Consider the following 26,063-nt stretch of genomic DNA (forward strand, 5'->3'; position numbering starts at 1 on the left):
TGGAAGTTTATGCTGGTGGGGTATGGGGGAAAGAGTTTATCTCTGACTTGAGTTGGAATCCAGCTCTATTCATCATGGTGCTATGGACAAAATATTCTATTTTTCTGAGTCTTCAATTCATTTTCTTAAAATTGAACATAATAGTACCTACTTCAATGTGTAGTTACAATGAATAAAGAGCAGAAATTATGCAAAACACCCATTAGACTTCCTAGCACTCATCAAATGTTATTTCCCTTTATCATCTTAAAACAGTAGTTGCCACTCAGCTGCCTGCAGGCCCTGGGGGAGCGCACATGGTGGGCCGTGAGCGGATGGCGGAGCTACAGAGCATCTCTAAGCCAGTGGTCCTTGGCCTGAATTTTGTCTCAGGCTCAGCTCGTTAAAGGCAATAGTTCTCTGGCCTCACTCTGTGCGATTCTAATGCAGTGGACCTGGAATTGATGGGAACATTTATATGTTTCCTCCCTCAGTAGTTACTATACACCTGGGGTACTGAATAGAATATGTGCCTGGTGTCTTTTCGGGATGATGAAAATATTCCTGATTGGATCGTGAGAGATGTACAACTGTGAATATCCTAAAAGCTATTGAATGGTACATTTTAAATGGGTGAATTAGATGGGGTATGGATAATAGCTCAATAAAACACTTAATTTTCTCTTTAATAAAAAGACCTCTGGCCTAAATGCTCAGAGCTACTTAAAAATGTATGGACTATATCTAAAGTGTAAAATAGATATTCTGTATAAAAGATGTTTAAAAGAGATAATGTTTGTGCAAACATAGTCAGTTGGTACATTCTTCTGAGAACGCACCTGATGAGTGGTAGTTATAAAGAATGATCTTAAATGAATCTTGCTAGTAGTTAGGAAACTTAAGTCTGGGACATTATTGTATTTGGTGTTATTTTATTGGCTGCTATTTTTAGGTCCAATTAATTATTTTTAAATACTTTCTATTTTTAATTTATGCTTATGTCATGAAGGGTTCATTAGCACAAAAAAAGCTTAAAGGAAAAGTAATGTCTATTTTTTAATTTCTTTCAGGTTTTCTTATATTAATAAATTACTCAAAAGGGATGTTTTTGAAACTAGTATCTTGCCAGTAAAAAAAGTGGATTACATTTTGTGTGAAGTTTTCTATGAAAGCATGTGCCAATCATTCAGAGATGGCATCATTGATTTTTAAGAAACCACAGTGTTGTCACCAAATTATCAGTTACTAATGAGATTCCAACTATAAAGTCAGTAGTGTACCTTAGATTTTTATAAATGCCTCATAACATTCACACTGATCATGCTCAAAACCTTCACGAGTGTGCCTCGAAGAATCAACCAGAACTTTTGAGAACACTGTAGTCAGATCAATTCCATCACATTTAATGAAGCTGCATTTGCTTTATCACGTGGAATGAGATTGCAGTGCCCACATTTTCCATATCACTTCATAGATCTGTTTCGTATGATACTCTTCAAAATAAATTACTCTTCAGAATAAATTCATTTGAATCATTTCCAAGGAAATGATGAAATACAGTACAGGTCTACTATTTTCTAGATTGTTCCTTTAATCCAGGGATGCATTTTGAAAAAGACGGGTAGACCTTAACACACTTCAGGAGAATCCCCATAAATACTGTTTTTTGCATGAGCTTTAAGACATCTCTCTAAAAGAGTTTACATGTGAGGACACATTAATTCCTACAAGGTCTAGAAGTTCCATCCTAATGATGGAACGTGGGTCAAGTATGATGTCGGTTCCTAAACCACTTCAACATCTATAACCTTTTTAGGACCTTCTTCTGAGGATGTGAGTCACGTCCCCCCATATTGCCTGCTGGGTTAGTGCATATATTACAACATAAATGAGTTTAATATGTTTGTCCTTCAAACTTTACTCCCATAAAAACTGTCACTTAAATTTTCAAAATGTCATCATATGAGCACTTCCTTTAAAAAAGAAAGCAACACTTGAAAAATGTCAGTCTTGTAAATATGATCATTGCTTTTAGTAACAGTGGATATCAAGCAGCCATCTAGGCTGACCTCTCTTCTGGTGCAGGTGTCACTGTCTTTCTCAGTGGTGACCAGACCGGAGTTACAGAGTCAGTTCTGAAGGCTCTAAGTCCAAGCAGGCTTGGTTTCTTCTGAGCATGCTTCTTCTCTTGCAGATAGCCACCTTCTTGTAAGGACACCAGTTAGGCTGGATTAGCCCCACATTCACAGGCTCATCTAACTAATTCATTCATTTAAAGACCATATCTATAAATGCAATTACATTCCCAGCTATGAGGGTTTAAGACCTGAACGTCCAAATTTTAAGCGACCACACCTCTGTCCTCAACACCCCTATCTACTAAGTTTAAAAAGTGTTGCTCACAAATATAACCTTAGTATCAAAAAATTAGCATAACAAGATGCAACAAAATAGATGACTTTTAAGTCTAAAGTATGGGAGTATGTCAGTTCTGAAAGTAAATATTATGATATCACAGCTCATCTTGTTTCTTTTTCTTTTTTTCCCCCTCAGTGTTGGAGTTTCTAGATCAAAAGACGTACCACCCTTTGGCCCGCCAATTCCCAAAGGCGTAACTTTTCCAAAATCAGCTGTATTTCGGGACTTCCTTTTAGCAAAAGTTATCAATGCTGAGAACGCAGCACATAAATCAGAAAAGTTTCGAGCAATGGCCACTCGAACAAGGCAAGAGTACTTGAAAGACTTGGCAGAAAACTTTGTCACGACCGCCACAGTGGATACCTCTGTGAAATTCAGCTTCATAACACTGGGTGCAAAGAAGAAAGAGAAAATCAAGCCAAGGAAGGATGCCCATCTGTTTAGCGTTGGAGCAATCATGTGGCATGTGATAGCACGGGACTTTGGCCAGTCAGCTGACATTGAATGTCTTCTTGGAATTTCCAATGAATTTATAATGTTGATTGAAAAGGATTCCAAGAACGTTGTATTTAACTGTTCCTGCAGAGATGTCATTGGGTGGACATCTGGATTAGTGAGCATCAAAGTGTTTTATGAAAGAGGAGAATGCATCCTCCTGTCTTCAGTGGACAACTGTGCTGAAGACGTAAGAGAAATTGTTCAGCGATTAGGAGTAAGTAGAGATTTTGTATTTTCCACCTTCCTTAGACCTTCAATCCCAGATTGATAATAGCTTCCCTAGTGGAAATTCCACTATTCCAGAATTCATAATTGACACTTAGAAAATGAATTACTCTTTTTTAAGACTACAGGGCTTAAATTTAAGTGCCATGTCCTTTTGAGCAATTTCTGCTTACTTGATTGGTGAAGAAGAACCCACTATAAATTGATTGGAAAAGTTAGGCCAACTTTTGAGTGTGAACATCAGGATATATTTTTTATAGTATTTAAAGGAAAAACAGAATTGTCTAGATATTATGTCTATTTGTAAAGACTGGAGGGAAATTATGAGCACAAAATTGGTGTTGACTGTGTGAGTAAGTCTTCACAGCTTCAACTCTGCACACACACACACAAACATAGGTATATACACACATATATAGATGTGCACATCTGTGCATGGAATATCTATATTATATAACATATATATGTTTCTAGATATATGTAAAATATAGACATTTTTGTTTAGTCTGCCAAAGTAAGTGTTATTCATCCAGCCATGGTTTCATAATGAGATTTTATAGAATTACCCATTAAATTTGAAAGACTTAAAAAAAAAGTCAATCATAAAAGAGAGAGTGGTTTTTAGTACAGATCCCCTGGTGAAAGCCTGGTGTTTCACAGTGTATTTCTGCTTCTAATTTTAACAAAGGAAGATGCAGATTTTAGTTTGAGAATATACAAACAGAGCTGTAGGAATAAACCAAATATAATATAAGAACAAAGCCTGTTTTGACAAAAGGATTTCTCAAGTGTAAATCTTCCACCAAGGGGATGTAGATTTCATTCATTAGAAAAGATTTAGGTCAATTATAGATCATGAAAGAAAGAGAAATTATACTCATTTCCTGCCCCTTTCCTCCCACCAAATAGAAATCACTCCTTTGTTATTTGAGACCATGTTTAAGAGACAACACAATCAAGTCAGTGTCTTCTAGCCTTGGAGAAATAATTTTATCATTCACAGACACTATTCACAGGAAAAGGCCTCAGTGTGTTCAGCAGTAATATCAAGTAGATGTGTTCAAACATAGATGTGATTTGGCAATGAGTCAGTATGTGATTAGTTTATATACCTGGAGAATTAAGTTACCTTGTGAGTCTCAGGACACATTGCACTTTTGGTAATACTGCAAATAGTTCTGTTTAGGAGATCCACTGAGTCATCATTGTCCATGTTCCTGAAAATACAATACAAACCCAACATTAAAATCTATGTCCCATATTACCCATAGGTTCGCATACATTCATTGTTCCATAGGCCCCATCCTACCATTTTCCTAGACACATGACTGTATTGCTAATGTGACTCAGGTGCCTAATGAATGGAATATATTGAGGAAATGTTCTTTGTTTATAATGGCTTGAAATAGGAGACATTGCAAACAAGCAACCCAAAGACTGTTGAATGATTAGAACATATGGTTGGCACAGGCCAGTTTCAACAAAGATCAAAGATGGCAGATCACGGACAAATACTGGGAATGAGTTCTCTTTGGTTGATGGTAAACTCAATGTATGTTCTGTGGTGCTGGAATGAAAACTTAAGACTAGAGGGACTGGGTGGGCTGGCCAGCTTCATGGGTGTACATTCTCATAGAGACCCATTCTCAGAAGACCTAGGCTCTGTGCTTGAAATCTTGGAATTCTGAATACCTTTGGACCATGTTTTTATTTTGTACTGGGCCCTGGAAATTAAGTAGCCAGTCATGCGAAGGATGCCATCATTTTTTGTGTGATAATTAAGTCCATGTAAATATGTGAGGAATTACAAATACCTGGAGAACATCATCTTTCAGCCTTTGTCAGTGTTAAAGAAACAAAAAACAGAAGGGATAAAGAAAGAACAACAAACAAAAGTAGGGGTGGTGCCAGGTGGTTGCAGGAAATGAACAAAAGAGACAGGACATGCAGGACACAGGAAACGCTTGACCAGTCACTCTTTGGTCTAATGTATAGATGCAAATTTCAATTGAAAATTGCACTAATAATCAAAAGAAGGCAGGACACATTTCATAGGTAGTCTTTTGTTAGGAGTGCTTAGTTGAGACAACTTAAAAAGAGGTGAAGGGAAAATTTATTCAGGTTGCATATATTACAGAATTTTTTTTCAAACAATTTTGAAGTAGTTTGGTTCATAACCATGGAAATGTTGATTTTTGAAAACTTTGCCACTAACTAAAACCAGCAATCCCTTTCCCCAATTCCTTCACCCCAGACTGTCCTGTATGTCTGGGAGGAGTTGATTGGCAGTGTGTGTACCCGTGCTGCTGGTAACCATGGAAACCTCAGACAGAGCGGGTGGGGGGGGGGGGGGGCACACAAGGCAGCCCCAGTCCCACAGCTGCACTTGCAGTCATAGGTCTTATTAAATAGGAATCTGTGTATGCAGAGCAGGTTTCATGGAAATGAGCATTTATTAAACTGAAACTTTAAACATTAGCTCTGTGCTTTTGGGAATTCGGGTATCATTCTTCCCAACTTCAAATTTCCCACAAATAAGTGATGCTGCAGTCATCAAATGAAGTTTAGTGAGCCTGCATTTTTCTTTCAATGTATGTAAGTTATTCCCAATGAGAACTTTTGGGGGAAAGGCTTGGGGACAGGGTGTGGAATGTTGGCGGGCCCGAAAGTACAATACACCTGTTCTCTTTCATGTCCCTTATTGTGACACAGCTGTAGACTCATTCATGTTCTCGGAGAAGGTAAGGATGCTGAAAATGCTGCTGCTTGGTGTTACCCGTGCACCCAATGGACAGGCCCAATGGGACAGTGGCAGCCTGCAGCCACAGGCCTCTTCTGCTGTCTGCAGAGCGCCACCCTATGCACTGCCCTTATCCATAGCAGCCGAGAGGTGGGGCTGGCCAGCCTGCATTTGGTCTCACCCATCCTCACCCCCCAGGCCAGCAAGGGCAGTCAGTGCCCTGGAGAATCTTAGAGGATAGGACAGGCTATCCATAGGTCTAGTGCACAAAAGCACCTACTGCTGCTGCCCATCCAGCACCCATCCTAGGGATAGGTCTCCAAGCCATCCCTTAGGAGTTTTTAATGAAATTATTAGATTTCATTGCTTGCTGATGAAGCTTATAATGATTTCTAAGGAGTCTGTATTTTTCCCACTGCACTGTGAAATAGATGTGCTTAAGAGACAAATCAGTTGACTTTACAAAGGGGAGGAAGGACTTTTCAGAGTCTGTCTTAAATGCACAAGCTCAAGCTCAAGGTTAGTGGTTTCAAGGAAAATGCTGAACTCCTGTACCGGGACTGGATTAGCCTTTGACAAATGAAACCATTGTTTCACTGTTGCTGTTTTCTTTGTGTCTGAAGCCATGTCCAATTTGCTGGACTCTGGATAGAAATGTGTCCTGGTCTGGTTATTTGGATAGCTAGAGGGGATACTGTGGGGACCAAGGGGAAAGGTAGGCACAGAGTTCTGTGGGTGCACTGTCGTGTGGGGGTCTCCGCTGTGGCGTCTCTAATGGTTTCTTTCCCACTTAGATAGTGACGAGAGGCTGCGAGACTGTGGAAATGACCCTGAGGAGGAACGGGCTGGGCCAGCTTGGCTTCCATGTGAATTTTGAAGGAATTGTTGCAGATGTGGAACCCTTTGGCTTTGCCTGGAAGGCGGGCCTTCGCCAGGGGAGCCGCCTTGTGGAGATCTGCAAAGTGGCTGTGGCCACTCTGACCCATGAGCAGATGATTGACCTACTCCGTACCTCCGTGACCGTGAAGGTGGTCATCATCCAGCCGCACGACGATGGCTCGCCCCGCAGGTAAGGCACAGGGGGCTGAGCAGGGGGTGCTCCTTCTTGACCACCAAGGCAGGATCTGTCCTAACGGTCTCTGCAAGCTCCTCCAGAAATGTAGTCAAGCGCATCTTCAACCAGAGCTGCTTGGATATCAGTCATTAGAGTAATTTAAAATGAACTTCAAGAAAATTTATTAGTGTAGGGGCCTCCCTGGTGGTTCAAGGGGTTAAAACACAACCTATGAAGCTGTCCAGAGCCACTGCAGCACAAGTTCTCTCGACCAGGGAGCTACCCACATGGTGCAGCAGACCTTTCTTGACTCGCCCACTGCTCCCCTCAGCAGTGTTTTTCATAATCTGCCTGTTCTGTTCCCCACTCTGTCTCTGGTGACTCCTCTCACCCCCCCACACACCTCTGGCCTGTACCCCAGTTCTTGTATGCATAAATAAATCTTAAAAAAAAAGAAAAAGTTATTAGTGTATAATAAATGACAAATAACAGTTTTTGATGTCATTTAATGGGACATTGACCATGTAAGAACTGAGATATTTTAAACTATGGAGCAGAGCACCTGCTTGGTTCACCTGCACCAGTGAGACTTATGTATTAGAGGAAAGATCCTTTAACATAGCTCAGCCTTCAGCAGATTAAATACTTTGCTCTGCTGGAATTACTTTCCGTAACCTGAAGCCATTTGATGATTCACAGGATATGTAAAAGATCAATACCTGTTTATCTGAAGTAGTACTGGAACATCAACAATATTGTGTGTGGATATTATTTTATTCTAGTTGAACTGATCTGGGGCAATCTCATAAGCTGTGATGAGAAACATTTGACAAGAGGTTTGAAAGCTAACAGGTGATTGGAAGCACAGTAGCAATAGAATTAAATTGAAAAGTGATATATTTCCATGGCTAATAGAAAATAACCATACTCAAAATCAAAAAAAGAATTAGAGGGCCTCCCCGGTGGTGCAGTGGTTGAGTGCTGGGCTGCAAAACTGCCCGTAGCCTCTGCAGCGCCGGTTCCATCCCTGGCCACCAGTGAGGGTCCCACATGGCGCGCAGATCTCTCCTACCACACCCGCTGCTCCCCTCAGCAGTGTACTTCATCACTCTGCCTGTTCTGCTCCCCTCTCTCGCTCTGGTGAATTCTCTCACCCTCCCACGCTTCTGACTGTACCCAGTGCTTGTATAAATAAATAAATAAATTTTTAAAAAACAAAACAAAACAAAAAAGTATTAGACCAAGCAAGAAAGACTGTAAATTAAGAACAAGCCATCTACTCGCCTGTGACCCACTTTCATACCGTAGATGTCTGATGGTAGTAGCTATGTCATCTCACAAGGAGTTCCTACAGGTCACCTTAAAAGCTCTGGCTTTGGAGAGATCAAGTATGCTTGGAATGCAGGCATTTCCCCTGTAATCTTGGATAATCCACATGCTCTCCCTAAGCCTCATTTATTATCTGTAAGGTAGAGACTGTGCTATTGCTTACCACATGCTGCTTTCATGAAGATTAAAGGAAAGCACTTGACCTTGTCCATCATGAGCAACACCCCAATCATTTAAAAAATATATATTAAACTTTAGAATATCCATTTGGATTTTATTTTTAAGATTTACTTATTTATTTATACAAGATCCAGGGTACAGACCAGATGTGCTGGAGAGGGAGAGAATTCACCAGAGCCAGAGCAGGGAACAGAACAGGCAGACTGATGAAATACACTGCTGAGGGGAGCAGCGGGCGGCAGGAGAGGTCTCTCCCGCCATGTGGGACCGTAGCCGGCGGCTGAGGATCGAACCGGCACTACAGAGGCTGTGGGCAGCTTCGCAGCCCAGCGCTCAACCGCCTGCGCCACCAGGGAAAGCCCCATTTGGATTTTTTCCAAAGGAAATTCTTATTCAAAGATGAACAGCCACTTTCTGACTTATTTCTCTGGTCACTGAGATCATTCTTCCTATTTCTCCACCTCCTTTTGTCATCCTCTGAGCTAGCACTTTCCAATAGCACTGTCTGCACTGATCGGTTCTCTGTCCATACTGTTAAAAACTGAAGCCACATGTAATCATCCTACACTTCAAAAGTGATTTGTGGGCCTCCCCAGTGGTGCAGTGGGTTGAGCGCAGTGCTGTGAAGCTGTCCGCAGCCTCTACAGCACAAGTTCGATTCCCTGCCAGCCGGGGAGATTCCCACATAGATTCCACATGCTGCAGACCTCTCCTGTGATGCCCGCTGTTCCCGTCAGCAGTGCTTTTGGTCTGTCTGCCTGTCTGCTCCCCTTCTGTCTCTAGTGAATCCTCTCACCCACCTGCACCTCTGGCCTGTACCCCAGCTATTGTATAAATAAAAAATAAATATTAAAAAAAAAGTGACTTGTGCGATGGAGGGAATGAATTTTTCATTTTAATTACTTGAGATTTAATTAGCCACCTGTGGCTAGGGCTGCATATTGGCAGCCCTGTGATCTTAAACCATGGTCTTTTATTTTTTCGAAAATAAACCTGTGGTATGCTACCTTCATCTCTGGTTAAAGTGCAAGGTTTTGTAAATGCTTGCTTCTAGTAGTTCTTTTACCATTTGCCCCCCAGCTGATTTTCTGTGGCCTCCTTTCCGATCTCGGCCCAACAATCTGACAAAATAAAGGTGGAAGGAGCTGAAAATCCTCATGAGAGTAGCAATCACATGTCATGGGAAATACACAGTATGTTTCTTGTTGCCTTGCCAGCTTCTGTCTTAAATCCATTTGCTCCTCAAGTACCCCATGAATCATACATAGTTGCATGAGTACAGAGAAATCAAAGACAAGAAGTATTTTATTAAAAACAAGACTTGGAGGGCCTCCCTGGTGGCACAAGCAGTTGAACGCCATGCGGTGAAGCTGTCCGCAGCCTCGGCAGCATGGGTTCAATCCCGGCCGGCCAGTGAGAATCCGGGCAGACCTCTCCTGTCTCGCCCGCTGCTCCCCTCAGCAGTGTATTTCGTCAGTCTGCCTGTTCTGTTCCCCGCTCTGTCTTTGGTGAATCCTCTCACCCTCCCGCGCATCTGGTCTGTACCCTGGATCTTATACAAATAAATAAATAAATAAATAAATAAATAAATAAATAAATAAATAAATAAATAAATGCTTATTAAAAAAAAAAAACAAGACTTGGATATGACAAAATGCAAACCCTTTGGGTCTTTAAAGTTAAAGGAAAAGTTTTTTGAAATATATTTTAAGGCATTTATTAGAAATTTTTTTATACAGTAAGATTTCTCTCTTCTTTTGGTAGAAATAATAGATTTATAAATCTTAGATATCAAGTCTTACCACCATTCTTGGGGTTATTCCTGTAGAATTAGACACAAATGTTAGCATGTTCTCCTGTCGGTTTAAAAAATAGTATTTTTCACATATTTCTAGTTTGGGCCTACTCTTGCTTACTACAAAATTCTCTAAGCTTTCAAGATATCTTAGTGGATAAAAATGTTAATCTTATTATGTTTGGTATTTAGAACATATATGATTTTGAAGAATAGAATGTCTTAAGAAATACTGAATTGATTTTCAGCTAAAACAAACCAAAACTACCTTTTAAAAGTTCCAGCTGCAATTTTTTTTTCCACTCAAGGACATGTTATCTGTCTTAGTCTGCACATAATTCTTTCTTTGTTTTAAATGCAAATTCTCTTCTTGAAGCTAGAGAGTTTTGCCTTTGTTTTCTAGGAGTCTCATTAATGTCATTCCCTGAAGATACAGATTTTCCTGCTGATTAATCTGGAATAACTGTCTTCTACATTTTCAACCTTAGCCAGGATTAGAATTAGCTACTTGCCTGATAGTAACACTCCAAAATTGGCAAGGCCCATCACTCACATTTTTGCAAGTCACCAAGCTTTTAAACTTAGCATGTATCATTTAAAATTCTTTCAGTGCAGTCTTCCAATTTTCTGTGAATTTGAATTTGTACATTTTGAATCCCTATTTTGTTAGCTTGGGATTCATTCTGCCAATGACTGTCTGGGTATCCTGATAAAAGCTCTTGCTGATGTCAGGCAGCTTCACCCAACAAGAAGTTATCCTTGTAATAACCACCCTTTACTTTAGACTGCACCAATCATCACATTAAATTTCATCTCTGATCTAAGCACGTTTAGCCTTCTGTATTACTAGATTTTTAAAAAAATTGTCGAGGAGGGCCCAAAGGAGAAGTGGGTACTATTGGATTCATTTTGAAAACTAAAATGCAAATATCTTAAAATATCAATACCTTGCCTAATATCATTACTCCTAAAGTGAAATAGACAAAGACCTGCTTTCATCTAAAACTGTATATTTGATTTGTGGCATAACAAATTACCTCTGAATTCTTTGACAAATTGGCTTCTGATGCTTTTCAGGGAGGAAACAAAATAATGGACTCCTGTGTATGTGTATGTGCATGAGTGTATACATTTTTTAAGTTGTCTTGAACTTAAAAGCTATAAGGACTACCAAAATGACCAGATGAATTAATTGCAAAATATTGCCATGTTCCTACACATTGTGAATAATCATTTGAAAACTGCTTCATTTCATTTTTTTGCCGTCTATCGGCTTGATTTTTGTCCAAGGAGAAATAATTCGCCTTGGAGCCCATCTGCTCCTGTCAACAGTAAGAAAGACCTGTCATTTAATAAACTCACTTCTGGTTGTCCGCAGGCCAGAAGGTATTTGCTTCTGACTCAGAAGCTGCTGGCTTAAATGAACTGTTTAGTTGGAAAAGTATTTATGTTGAATCAAAAGCCACCCTGCATTTTGAAGTCTTCTTCTCAAGCCTAAGGGTGATGGTAATTCAGCTCTCCCTCAGCTTGAAGGGAGACAGAGCTGTTTTTTCCCTCCTGCTTTCCTTGTGGAGTTCTGGAAAACACCAAGAAAGGGATGGTGCCCTTTGGGAATGCTTATTAACTGGTCTCGTGCTGGGATTGGATCTGGGAATGAATTCATATAGATTGAGAATGAGTGGCACAAAGCAGTTTGGGAATAGCACTCTTCAAATGGAAATGAGGTTTTAAAAGTAGCAACGGTATTTCCCAAGCAGACGGTGTCAGTGGCCAAGATGAAGAGTTGCAGAAGAAGACACTTAATTGAGCTCTTCCTTGGTTTTGCAAGGGCTGGGATGGCCCTCACCCTTACCCTTCAAAGGTGACTGGCATTCTATCAATGTCACTTTAAAGAAAGCACATCAACTTAAAAGGCTAACATAAAGGAAATAGCTCATCAGAATTATGCATGAGTTGTTATACAATGTGAGTGATTTAGTAAATATGTCCAATAAAAATGGAAATGCAATTCCTTGCTGTGGTACATCTGTTTTGTGTGATTTTTCATACTTTGTTGACATACTATCCAAGACATATTTTTCTGTATAATGCAAAACAGTGGAAATTATCTCACGTTGCCATGAATCTAAATTGTCATTCTCTCATCATTCTATAAAATTGCAGTTTTATGTTCTTGTCTTTTGTTTTACTGTCTGTGGCCTGACCATCCAACTCCCTGAAGTGCACAGAGGAGGACATGTAAGTAGAAATAGGAAGGAAAACTCAGTTTTGTCAGATTAGTAGATTATCTATATGCATAATACAAAATAGTAGATGAGCTGAATTCTGGACTAAACTGAGGTTTTTGAAGAGGTTTAGAGGTTTCCAATTTATTTGTATGGAGGAAAAAAAAATAGTTCTGTCTATCTTACGAGCCCTCCAGTAATGAATTATGTGAACTGTAAAAAAAAAAAATATATATATATATATATATATATATATATATATATATACACAGCACTTGAGGGTCTCACAATAAACTGAAGTTTACATCACTATTCTGAGTCCTCCGACCATTTTCTACAGTGCAGTGTTCAGATTATCTCTTATTCCTTGAAATAAGAACATTGAATTATAGAAGGAATATTAGGTAGGTTGCCTTAGGCCTGCTCATTCATTCTATTTGTTCTTTTGTTCATTCACTCTTAACTAGCTTGTGCCAGAAACAGTGGTGGGTGCTAACAGCAGATGGGACAGGTGTAATCTTCACTTTCATGCCATCCTTTGTGTCTATCTGGTGTTCATATTTCTTGCTATTTTAAAAATCACTTAAAAAATGTTTTTCTCAAACTATAGCAACAACTTATTACTTGATAATAAGTATCTCAGAGCAGAAAATGCTCTCCCCTCTGCAATTAATAATGTACACTTTCGTTCCCATGTTATTTTGCAGTTTGAATGTTGTATGTTACCAACACTGTGACAGGAATGCAAAGGGTGGCAGTAAAGCATGAGCATTCGGTTAGTTAGGCAGATAACTTTCACACTTGACAAGTTACACCATGCTGTGAAAATGGACAGCCAAGAGATATTCTCCCTCATGGAAATATATGCATCAAAAATCAGGCGTCAAATAGCTATTAAGACTCTCTTCTGTGTGTAAATATGGAGTACAGTATATAATGCAATAAAATGTTACTCCTGGCCTCAAACTTTCTCAGCAAAGAAAAAAGAAAAAAAGGAAGTGGTTGACTTCATCAAGAACTTTCTGAACGACTTTTATCAAAGTCAAATCCTCTATGGGTGCTGGGGTACAGTGGGTAATGACAATTCACAGGGGTGTCTAGTGAGGGAGGAAAGGAATGGAAATCCATCATTATGCAGTACCAAACAGCTTCATTTCCTACTTAATATGGCTCTCACCTTTTCAGTGCAAGACCTTTATTCAAAGGCTTGGTCAAGTGGCTTTATGGTCTAGATGTCTTTTTTTCTCTGTATAGTCTAGATGTCTATTTCTATCTCTAAATTAAGAAAATTTTCAGAAAGGTGAATTAATATTTCATTTAGTACCTATTTTGTGTATGACACTGCCCTAACCTTTCCAGGAAGTAGTTATACAATGTGGTTATCTCCCTGTTGGAAGCTTTTGATTTTTTTATGCAACAGAAAGAAAAGAGTTTGTGATGCAAGAGAATAAGCATCAATTACCCCTGTCACCTTGTTGGATGATTTGGATGGAGTCTTTTAGCTATTAGCAGGCTATTAGCATAATAGACATTAAAATGATTAAAATATCAGTGATTATTTCAATCCCTAGGGCTATAAAAAGGTCCTTTTACGAAGTGCATAATATAAAAGAAGCAGGTAGTTCCTTTGAAGGGATTTATCTGCTTTTGTTTCCAAAGATCCTTTTCACAACTAGTGAAAAATATGACATGACATGGGCCAAAATAATTGATCTTTGATAGTTTGCTAAGGAGAGAGCAAAGTGTTCTGGAAAGAACACTTTGAGCTAGGACTGGGAGGTTCAGGAAAGCAGAGTAAATCTGTCATTGCTTAGCGCTGCCTCCTCTCCAAACTCTCTCACGCTTCTTCTGAAAATTGGAGACTTCCTTTGTGCTAGCTCTAACATTTTTGTATAATTAATATGGTTGTATACGTGGAAAGTTGTGAAGTAGCATTCAAGGCAGGTGGTAGACTGGAAGTAAAAGATAGACTTGCAATGTGTTGTAAAGCTTTTTTTTTAGATGATTGGGTTCAGTTGAAGGTTCTTTGTGATGCAACCAAGTAAAGTAAAAACAAGAGACAATTTCAAAGTACACTAAGTGCAGGTTACAATTATGCCATTAAGCCTGGTCAGTGGTTTACCCTGTCTAGGTCCGGCTGGCTTGTGAATTGCCTTTTTTGTTGTTGTTGCTAAGAATGTACCTTGTTCCTTTAAACATTCTCATTTCTCTAGGTTTTTGGCTTTGTCTTGCTACTCTTCAAAAGAATGATCTGGTTGTTATCACCTAGGACTCTTCCCCCTTTCAGTTTTGAAGTGGCGTAAACTCATGCCTTCTACTTATAGGAGATGAAAAGAATAAAATAACAGGATCATGGTTTTTTTCTCCTATAGATAAATGTACATGAAAGAGATTAAAATTTTCTATATTTCTGTTGTTAGATAAAGTCAAACTTGACACTTTCATAGATATAAAAATATAGATCTAGAAAAAACATCTGTGAAAGTTGATGTGCCTTTTGCTGCTTAATAATTTTTGTGACTGACTTCTTTCTTGTGAAGCTATCACTTAGGAAGCTTACGTATTTCATACAATTTAATCTTGGCAGACCCTGTGCTGTTGCTGCCCTACTTAAAGGAGAAGAAACATGGGTCCAAAGAGGTTGCCCATTGCCCATACACTGACAGGTCTGGTGTTTGAGCTGTGAGCCCAAACCACCCCTACACTGGACACCAGTCTGATTGACAGAGAAGCTTCCTGCTGGAAGTGAATAGAGAAAACTGAACAGTTTAGCTAAGCAGAAACAGTGCTGGCGATGATGGTCAGTCTGTGGAAGTTGAAGAGATCTTTTGGTACTGAGTCCACAGTCTGTACAGCAGCGATGGTACTGTCAAGGGTCCAAATTCTAGTGGAAATGGAGTGTTTGGCCAGGAAACCCGAGGTGTCATTGAAAGGAATAGGCCTTATGGCTGCCAGTTTGAGGACTTGCGTGGGTGTGTCTGAAAGTCCATGCTTATCAATGGGTGTGGGTGCCTGTTAACTGAACCAGAGTGGATACCATTTCCATTCTAGCCACAGTAGCAGCTGTAGACCTAGAAATCTGCAGGTGGGAACCCCTATTTCAAGCAGTGAGAAGCAAGAGAGAATGCTAATGAATGTGCATATGACTAAGTTAGTGAATGTCCCACATACAGAAATAAACCATGTTAGGAAGTCCACAATACTAACTTCAGATGAGCCAGTAGTAAAATGTATGGTTCTCCAAGGACTCCAAATAATGGAACTAGTAATTCTTAAAGTTTTGTAGTCATATTTTTAACTAGCACTTTTTTTTTTTTTATGACTGTCTTAGTCGACGAAATGTTTTGCCTTCCAGGATATATGCTGAGAGATTGTACCCATAAAAGTCATGGGCTAGACAAGCAGTGTTACATATTACATTTGTTTTTAACCCTGAAACTGAGTTTTTATTGACCCCTACTTAGCATGTTAATTAGAAGCCTAAGTAGATGATGTGCATGTTTGTTACTGAGCAAAGAGGAAATCAACATGCTTACATGTAAATAATCCAGCAGGCTTATCTTTGAGTATCTCCTTTTGGCAAGCACACTGTGCAGGATGTGCCAGAAGCTGGAAATACAATTCACATCCATTGACTTGATTTGTTATATGGAAAGGAAGCCAAACACATTTATCAGTGAGTGATGTCTAAATTAAAAGATTAACAGTTCACTTTACAGAAATGTCTTTTTCTGCTAAGACTTCTTTGTTTAGTCAATTTCAGTTTCAGCTGCCCTTTACTTATTAGTTAGAAATAGTTCCTATGTGCCCCTTCATAGCCCACTGGGTTTGATGATACAAAGGTGCTAAAATAACTTGCTTGAGAAGCAGACAAGAGTGTGTGTGAGGGCAGGTTGTAGAGAACACCAGGCTCGCACCACAGCAGGAGGGCCTTGTAGGCCCTCAGTAATCCTTATTTTGTACTTCCCCCATTTCCCTAAAAAGCTGTTGAATTTGTGCCCTTTAAGCAGTTCCTCATAATGATATAATTAGTGGTATTTGAAGTCTTAGTCATAGGTGTAAACAAAGCAAAATTCAAATTTATATGAGTAGTTGCTATAAAAGTGTCCCATGATAACAAAATTAATTTTTATTTTGCAGTAAAGCCATTCTTTTAGGACTAACTGATTTTTATTTGGGCAAAAGCATGCCAGTCTTCAGTCTTGAAGATCATTTACATATGACTTTGAGCAAGAAGTTGGAAATGAAATCATCCCTCCCTGATGCTCTCCTCATCCTAATGCATTGCACAAGATTTTGTCAGCACTCTCAAATATTAGTCATGATTATGCATTTATAGAACGTTTTTCTTTGAAGATCCAAGCTAAATTATAGCATCTTATTAAAGACGACAATCTCTGAGCATGAATTAAATACTTTACACGACTCAGCCATCTGTCTTCCCTTGCCTTATTTTTCCTTTGAAACCAAACCCAGTAAGCTGTAATCCAAACAAGCACTGGAAATGCAAATTGCCCTTTGGTCCACAAGATTCACACTTCATATTTTTTCATTCAAAATAGAATCCCAGGGCCTTTACCTGTGGTAGGTTTCTTTCAAAGATTCCCTGACTAGCCCAATTTGGACACTTGCAGCCTTTTGGGCACCAAAGCCCGGGATTTACCTGAACATTGAATGACTGGCTTAGAGCACGCCATAGGGTGGCAGATAAGAGTAGGTTTTCCTGATGTTTTGATATCTACTATAATATCCATCTTTATCATTTCTAATTAGGTCATTGGCCATATGGATGAATCAGTAGTTTCAGTGGCATTTAGTTCTGTAGCAAAATGCTTGGAAACAATTTAAGTCCTTGAGTAAAAATTGTAGTACCTTGGCATTTATTGTATTAAAAAATACAATACAATGTAAATCTAGACTTAATTAAATTTGATGAATAATTTAACCAACACATTCAGTAAGTCCAGAGTAATTTAAACTTGTCTAGATGAGATGAATTTTGCTTTGGGGAAAAGAGAGTGAAAATAAAAGTTATAATGTAAGGTTAACGCGACAGATCATCACGACCTTACTCTCTGTAAATAGCCATTCCTCTTTTATTTTCAAAATGTAGCAATGCCAACCAAGGCAGAGACTAGGACATTGTTTTTAAGATCCTCCTCTCTCTGTGTCCTAAGATCCAAGAGCTATTGATTTGACAGTTGAGATGTCATTTTCCTTTTTCTTTCTGGCTTATTATGCTGAGCATGATCCCTTCCAGTTCCATCCATGTTGCTGCAAATTGCATGTGTTTATCTTTTTTGATTGCTGAGTAATATTCCATGGTGTATATGTACCACATCTTGATCCAGTCCTCCTTGATCCAGTCCTTTGGGGCATTTGGGTTTTTTCCAAAGCTTAGATATTATAAATAGTGCTGCTATAAACATAGGGGTGCAGGTGCTCCTAAATAAGGGACCAGGAAAAAGAATAACTATAAGAAAGAAAAAATCAAAATCAACAAACAACTATGAACCAGAGAGACACTGGTAGGGGGGGTGCGGGGAAAGGAGGAATTGGGGTCAAAATAAGGGGGTTGCAATTGTATGGGGAGTATAAAAATAAAATTTAAAAAAAGAGAGAGATGTCATTTTCATCCAGTGTTGCTGTTTAACAGAATAGAGCTGTTCTGTGTTCCAGCTCTTTATTTGGGTCCTGCCCGCCTCTCCCAGTAATCAGATGTCTCTTGATGCGGACCTTTTCATTCATTTTACTTAGTACTCTGCGACTTTTGACCTAGTTGTATGTATCTTTTAGTTATGAAAATTTTTTAGGTTATTTCTTAACAGTGTCCTCCCCACCTTTTTCTCTCTTGCCTCTCTAATACCTCTGTTAGGTGGATGTTAGGCATAGGTTGCACTTTCATTGTCTTGTTTTTGCTCTCCTGTCACTGTTGGAGAGCATTCCTCCATTTACCTTCCAGCTGTCTTACTGAAAATTTTATTTTTTTCCATCGTTTTTGTAAATTTCAAAAGTTCCTGTTTATTCTCTAAGTATAGATAGAGCTGGGTAGTGGGTCACATTGGGTGGCCAACATCAGCTTGTCTTTTCTGTAAAGGAAGGTCCCTGTTCATCTTTGCAGGGTGATACACATTCTGAAACTGGGTTTGGAAAAGGAAGTGATGCTTTTCCAGTGAGAATTTTACCAGACCTGTGTTCTCAGCCCCCCTCTTCTTGCCTTATGGCCCTGAGGCAGATCCTTTGGGAATGAGTTGCCTAGGCCATTGCTCCTGCCCCCTAGAGAAAGAAAGAGGTTACTGACTGACAGAGCCAGTAGCCTGTGGACCCCCGGGTGGAATGTCTCTGTTCACTCCTTTCTCAACAACCCCCATTTCTTAAGCTTCCTCTTTTCTTACTTCCTGTTCCTGTTCCTATCTGGGGTTGCACAGAGGTAGTAGTCCTCTCCTTGTCTTCCTCTGTGCTCCCCTTTGGGGTTTGCCTTCCTCTGCTCTGCTAAACCATGACTGTTTTCCCATTTGCTTTTTTTTTTAAATTTTATTTAATTTTATATTTTATATATTTTTTACACCATTTTTCATTTTTGCACAACGTATGCATTTTCATCTTGGTTATAGTCCCCATACAATTCCCACCCCCCCTTATTTTGACCCTAATCCTTCCTCCCCCACCCCACATAGTGTGTCTCTGGTTTATAGTTGCTTGTTGATTTTGATTTTTACTTTATTATAATTAGTCTTTTTCCTGGTCTCTTATTTAGGTTTTCTAAATTCCTGCTATGACTGAGACCATCCGGTATTTTTCTTTTCCTTTGTGGCTTATTTTGCTGAGCAAGATCCATCCATGGAGCTTCCAGCTCCATCCATGTTGCTGCAAATTGCATGAGTTTATCTTTTTTGATTGCTGAGTAATATTCCATTGTGTATATGTACCACATCTTCTTGATCTAGTCATCTATTTTTGGGCATAGGACACAGAATCATTAATTCAAAAGGGCACCTGCACCCCTATTTTTTTTGCACCCCTATGTTTATAGCAGCACTGTTTATAATAGCTAAGCTATGGAAGCAACCCATTTGCTTTTTTTTTTAAGATTTACTTATGCATACAAGAGCTGGGGTACAGGTCAGAGATGCAGGGGTTGAGAGGATTCACCAGAGACACAATGGGGAGCAGAACAAGAAGACTGAGTAAAATACACTGCTGAGGGGAGCAGCGGGCAAGACAGGAGAGATCCGCTGCGCCATGTGGGTTGCTCCCTGGCCAACCGGGGAATGAACTTGTGCTACAGAGGCTTTGGATTGCTTCATAGTGTGGTGCTTAACCCCTTGCGCCACTAGGAAGGTCCCCATTTGCTTTTTATGTATGTATTTTAGAACTTCAGATATCTTCAAATTGTGCTCATAGTCAAGTGTGTTTCTTTTTTTAAGATTTATTTGTATTTATGCATACAAGAACTGGGGTATAGACCACAAGTGTGGGGAGGTTGAGAGGATTCACCAGAGACAGAATGGGAAGCAGAACAGGCAGATCTACTGAAATACATTGCTGAGGGGAGCAGCAGGCAAGACAGGAGAGGTCTGCTGCGCCATGTGGGTCAGCTCCCTGGCTGGGGATCGAACTCATGTTGCAGTGGCTGGGGATAGTTTGATAGCACTGAGACTTTAATCTCTGCTCCACCAGGATGACCCTCAAATTTGTTTCTATTTCTTGTTCTCTTTGTTCTTTTGTTGTGATTTTGAACAGAGGCTGATGCCTTACCACCTTAAGAAGAAATTCTCATTTTCAAAGAGCAGTGCTGAGCTCTAGGAGATTTCTCAAAAGGTGGATATTAGAAAGCTTTTATGTTTGAGAGATGTCTAGGGAGAGGCTTTGGCTTTGGAGGCTGATTACTTTATAAATGTGGTAAATTGGGATGATTTGCTTTGACAATCAAATTTGATTTTACCCATTCTGTGTCCTTGATGGACTGTGCCAGTTGGCTTCACAGGCTGACTTTGGTCAAGTTAACGGTAATGGTGTGCACTGTGTAATTAGTGGGGAACTTAAGGGATATCTGACTTAAATCCAATTTTTCAGATGCAGTGAGCTTGGATTCCTGAAAGATCATTTAAGTATGTGGTAACACTCTAGGAAACGGCCTTTTAGGGAGTTGTAACACTGGTTTAAGAGAGTGACTTTGATCGCTAAAAACCACATATGACTTTGACAGGATGGACGCTCAGGTTTCCCGTAACCGTAACATCTTCTCCTAATTTTGTTTTACACTTTTGTCAGTCTCAATAGAAAAAGTGCCATGTGATTCTGATTCCTGATTATATAAGTGCAGATTAAAATATCTGTTCAGATGATGTGTGAGACATTCATAGTCTATTGAAGGTTATTTATCCGTCCCATTTAATGTGAGGGGCCCCTTGTATGCAAATTGGATAAAGAAATAGTCTGGTGTTGTCCAAGAAGTTTGCAGAGTACCTGAAGAGGCAGAATAGATGCATGAAATGCCTAATGTCAATATCTAGCAATTAACCAGAACCACAGCATGATACTGGATCCTTCTGATCCATCCTGGTCATAAATAAATAGACACAGCCACCCTAAGCCAGGAACAGGGCTGCTGCATGCAGTTATATGGTTTGCATCCAAAAGGTACCTGCCCATAGGGCAGGTGGTAACTGAAATCTCACCTCTCTGCCAGGCCTGTGTCCCCTCCCCAGGGGCACCTGCAGAGTGCCTTTTTAACAACTTTCACAGCAACTTGCCAGCCTTTGCTCTATTCAGTAGAGTTGGCCCACCTTGTGGTGAAGGTAAGATTTGAGCCTAGTCTTGGACCAATAGGGTGATTTGATTATCGGGACAAGAGCATGGTGAGTCCAGCCAATTGGAGAAGGCAAGACATGCAAGAGACTGGGGGCAGTCCAGGTTATTGAGAAAGAAATTGTGCATAGCAGGAATAACCAATAAAAATATCTAATTTTGAATTTTCTAGTAGCCATATTTTTAAAAATATTTTAAAAAACCAAGGTGAGATTATCTTGAATTATAAATTATGTTTACCATACCTTCTCTAAAATTTTATCCTTTCAAACTATTACCCTTTCAAAATATTTCCAATAGATATTAAAGTGCATTAGTGAATTAACTGACATTATTGTCATTATTATTATTACTGCTACTATTATTATTATTATTATTTGTGTTAGTCTTCAAAATGCAGGGTATGTTTTATACTTGGAGCTTTTCAACTCAGCTTTTCAGCTTTCTCTCCAGAATACTTGCTGTGTTTAGAATCCATTAAAGCCTATCATTGCAAAACTAGATTCCAAACTTACTTAATAAAATAAATCAAGTCTCATTTTTCACATTTAAATTCATTATAATGAATTCACTCTATTCCTCGGGTACACTCACCCCATTTCAGGTGGCCCTATGGAGCTTGGTAGCCTCATGAAACCAGGGATTGTGCCCTAAAAGACCCACATCAGGTAGAGGCAAGTGTGTCTCAGAGTCAGTAAGGAGACATGACTTTACAGGAAGATGCATCTCTCAACAGGATTGTCATGAGAAGGAACAATAGGGGGAGAAATCAGGCTGCATCTCTCAACCCCAGCATCTTAAATCAAGTTAAAGTCAGTCTTACAAGGTTTCAGACCAATTTTTTGGTCCCTAAGTAGAATACCCTCTTCCCATGCTGCATTTGCCAAAGGCTTTCTTGCAGAATAAAACTTCAGGTTGAAAGGAAGCTTTCCTCCTATTTACTAAGTCTTTATAACTGTATTAGGTATTACCAATAGATAATAAACTGCAGATATACTAGCATACATTGAGTTTTGACACAGCTATGAAAACAAGATAGTGCATATCTCCATCATTCCTAAAAGGGACTGATGTTGTTTGAGGTGTCTTTATTTCTAGGGTCTTTAGACAGGAATGAGACCAGGAGTCTAGTCTAGCTCTGCTGTGTCACTTTGAATGAGGCAGTTAATATCTCTGGGTCTCAATTCCTTATTATAGTAGATGGGAGTTGTTATCTCCAAAAGTGTCCTGGAGGCTCCTGTTGTGCCAGATAGTAATCCTTCTAGTTCCTTATGGGAGGCTGGGGCAGTGGCTCTTTACTTATTGTTATTTCAGCATTTGAACAACATGGCAGCCACATCAGCAGGTATCCCCATCCCATCTTCACCAGTGTGGATGATGTGCATGGCTGCACAGCAACCAGGTTAAAGTACAAAGAGCCTTTCTCATTCCTGAACTCATGCTTGGTGGCAGGAGAAGAACTAAATGGTTAGGGCCTCCAGCTTTTTTTTTTTAAAGATTTATTTATTTATTTATACAAGCACTGGGTACAGTCAGAAGCGTGGGATGGTGAGAGAATTCACTAGAGCCAGAGCAGGAGCAGAACAGGCAGACTGACAAAGTACACTGCTGAGGGGAGCAGCGGGCGGCAGGAGAGGTCTGCGCGCCATGTGGGACTCTTGCCTGGTGGCCGGGGATCGAACTGGTGCTACAGAGGCTGTGGGCAGCTTCGCAACCTAGTGCTCAACCGCTGCGCCACCGGGGAGGCCCTCTCCAGCTGTTTTGAAGGTGAGATGCTCCTGGGGTGGATGGCTCTGTCTCACCACCTGTGAGCCCTGAGAAAAAGACACTTCGCCATGAGTAAGCAGTGCTGATGGCTCAGTTCTCAGCCTCTCTTCTTACCCTCTCTTCTTGGCCCAACAGAGGTTGTTCAGAGCTCTGCCGGATCCCCATGGTGGAATACAAACTCGACAGCGAAGGCACCCCCTGCGAGTACAAAACCCCCTTCCGGAGGAACACCACATGGCACCGGGTGCCCACCCCAGCCCTACAGCCTCTGTCCAGGGCCTCCCCAGTGCCTGGCACGCCCGACCGGCTACAGTGCCAGCAGCTGCTCCAGCAGGCCCAGGCTGCCATTCCTCGAAGCACCTCCTTCGACCGGAAGCTCCCTGATGGCACAAGGTAAAACTGGTCCCCTTTATTTAAAAACAGCCCTTTAAAACCTCTGGGGTTCACCTCCAAATCATAGGGAGGGACTTATTATTTAGCTTAATCTTTTTTGGGATAGCTTGTTCTGAATACCTGGACTGGCAGGGCTGAAGGAGAGGCCAGAGGCAGGGGTGCTGTGGAACTGTCCACTTGCTGATGACTGCAGGTCCCACCAAAGACCCCTCCCACCAGTGTGTCTTTCCCATTCCATCCATGTTCTTCTTGACTAAGTTGATCTCTAAAACACCTCGGAAAGTTTCCCTGAAAATCTGTTCTGCCTCACCCTCTATGTAAGTGAACAGTTTTGAGAATAAATGAAACAAGATTGCAAAATCAGTAAGTCCTGTCATTCTAATGTGCCTGTAATATTTTACGAGGTCCTAAGATCACTAGCATTTCTTTGCTTTTCTCATTTTAAACAGCATGAGTTGAGTTTAAAATTACTTTTTCAGTGAAAAAAGGCATTTGTCTTAATGTTAAATCCAACACTATCAGAAGTTGATAAGGGTTTTGGGGTGCATAATTCTCCTAGGTAGTTTTAAGTAAATAAGACAGTCAATTTATCTTGTGACTGTTTTGTGCATTCCTACTCCTTCTGTCATAGCTACCACATAATATGGGCCCTGGAGACCATGTGTTTCCTCAAAGCGGCTGGAGAAGCTCTGGCCGCACAGCATTGTGAGCAAGGATGTAGGCTGCCTTAGGTCTGTTACTCATCCTTTCTCAGACTGCAATTGCCTCATTTGAAAAATAAATTTAGTAATAACAGAAACCTCTTTGGGGCATTATAAGACTTGAAGCAGTCAATACATGAAATTGCTTAGAACCATTTCTGGCACATAGTAAGCCTGTAGAAGTGTCAATAATAATTAATTAATAAGATTAAAATACTTTTCTGCTCCAGTGTGCTCTTTCCAGGGTGAATGCTAGAAGGGTGTTACTTTAATTTGACATTAAATCATCTTAGCATCTGTCTGTTGAGCTTGTAAACACTCCACATTCAAAGCAATGCACATAGGTAGCCGGGTGAAAGGGGTGGCATTGGGAAGGAATGAGTCTATAGAACTGCCCTTATTAAAGAAGTTGATAATTATGGGGGTAGGGAGGAAATCAGGAGGGTTCTAGTAGCAAAAGGGAAACTTGGCAAGCATATCTTTATCAAGTGAGTTTTCATTGAGTGCTTCTCATAGTTGTGTATCTGAAATAAGTAAGATGACATTCAATAGATGTGTGAAAATAAATGGGATTGCCAAATTTAGGGTGTTCTCCCTGCCTAGGTTTTAAATATAGAACCAAAACATGCCTTGCATGAAGTTTCCTATAACAAGTAGTACTCCTGTTGTCATAATTATGTATTCTTGGGGGCCCGACTGCACGCCCTCCATAGTATTTCACAGAAATCATTATCTGCACTTTAAATCTTCAGGTGGTGAAAACTTGTTCCCGGCACATCTCTTTCCTGTAATAAATTGCCAACCATAAACCAGCTGATAGCTCCTGGCATCACCATGGCTTGGTTTATTGGCCCACGATTTATTTTGTTTTGAATTGCAAAGTGTTTTTCTCTCTTTTCTTTGTCATGATAAAAATGAATGAGTTTGTAAAACAAAACAGACCAGGGTAAGACCTTGGCACTCCCCAGACACCACAGTGACCTGTTAATGATTCTGGTCAACATTTCAGAAGTTCGCCCAGCAACCAGTCCTCCTCCAGCGACCCGGGACCTGGCAGCAGTGGACCCTGGAGACCACAAGTGGGATTTGATGGGTACTGCTCATTTTCACCTGGCTGCCGGCCCTGGGAGGGACTTGTTTCAGTGATTCTTTCAGAAACATTTACTGTGTGCCTGCTGCATGCAGGCCATTGGGGATAGGCTTTTAATAAGTCATTGGTCCAAGCTAGAAAGCTCATCATTTCTTTTTTCTTTTTAATAAAAATATACTGTGCATTTTGGAAAAAAAAAAGAATAATGTCCAACAAAAAAATTTAAAAATATATAAATAAGTAAAAAGAAATAAACAAAGGAAAAAAAGAAAGCTCATCATTTCTATGTAGGTAGTGCTCATTGTCTGTATTCTGAGCTAGTCTATTTTATCTTTGTAAAAAGATCAGTCTTTCTGAGCATGTGAAAAATTAAGGATTTGGGGAGTCTCTGGGCAGTCGCCCTTGGGAGTCTTCCCCTTCCTTAAATTGCTGATGCGGAATAAATTCACAGCCTCTGTTGAAAATGTTTTTTTTTTTTTTCCCTTTGAAATAGCCCCAAATGAGAGAAGGCAGGGTTAGCATTTGGCATGGTTTATGCTGCTGCATGTTTGAAGCAGAAGGTTGCCTCACACTCTGGGCTGAGTGTCCAGTTATTTGTGCGTGTGGCGTGCAGGAGACGGGTTGGGTAGAGCTGAGGACACCTAGCAACAGGGAGTGGCTGTGTTGACTGATAAAGTCACTCAGGAAAAGCATCTGTCAGTGGGAAGAAGAGGACCCCATGCAGTCTGCCCTCTGCAGAGGTGCAAACGTGGGCTCCGGGTGGCTAGTTTAGTTTGTGTTTTGCTACCAAGTCACACCTCTGCCGTTTCAAGGAGCTGGGTGCCCAGATCTAGACAGAGAACCACAAGGTCAGACAGG

General features: G+C 40.2%; 1 protein-coding gene across 7 annotated transcripts in view; it reads left to right on the forward strand.

The window, feature by feature from the left end:
* SIPA1L2 (signal induced proliferation associated 1 like 2) overlaps positions 1–26,063 on the forward strand; it is a 224,180-nt gene that overhangs the window by 153,173 nt on the left and 44,944 nt on the right. For all 7 annotated transcript variants that reach the window (XM_037510414.2, XM_037510417.2, XM_054694989.1 and 4 more), the window contains 4 exons: positions 2,533–3,109; positions 6,655–6,929; positions 23,157–23,414; positions 25,125–25,208. In XM_037510414.2, coding sequence (XP_037366311.1) covers positions 2,533–3,109; positions 6,655–6,929; positions 23,157–23,414; positions 25,125–25,208 — 1,194 coding nt within the window. The remainder of the gene's footprint in view (positions 1–2,532; positions 3,110–6,654; positions 6,930–23,156; positions 23,415–25,124; positions 25,209–26,063) is intronic.

Source organism: Talpa occidentalis, unplaced genomic scaffold (genome assembly GCF_014898055.3).
Source record: "Talpa occidentalis isolate TD23 unplaced genomic scaffold, MPIMG_talOcc4v2.1 talOcc4.14, whole genome shotgun sequence".
NCBI lineage: Eukaryota > Metazoa > Chordata > Mammalia > Eulipotyphla > Talpidae > Talpa > Talpa occidentalis.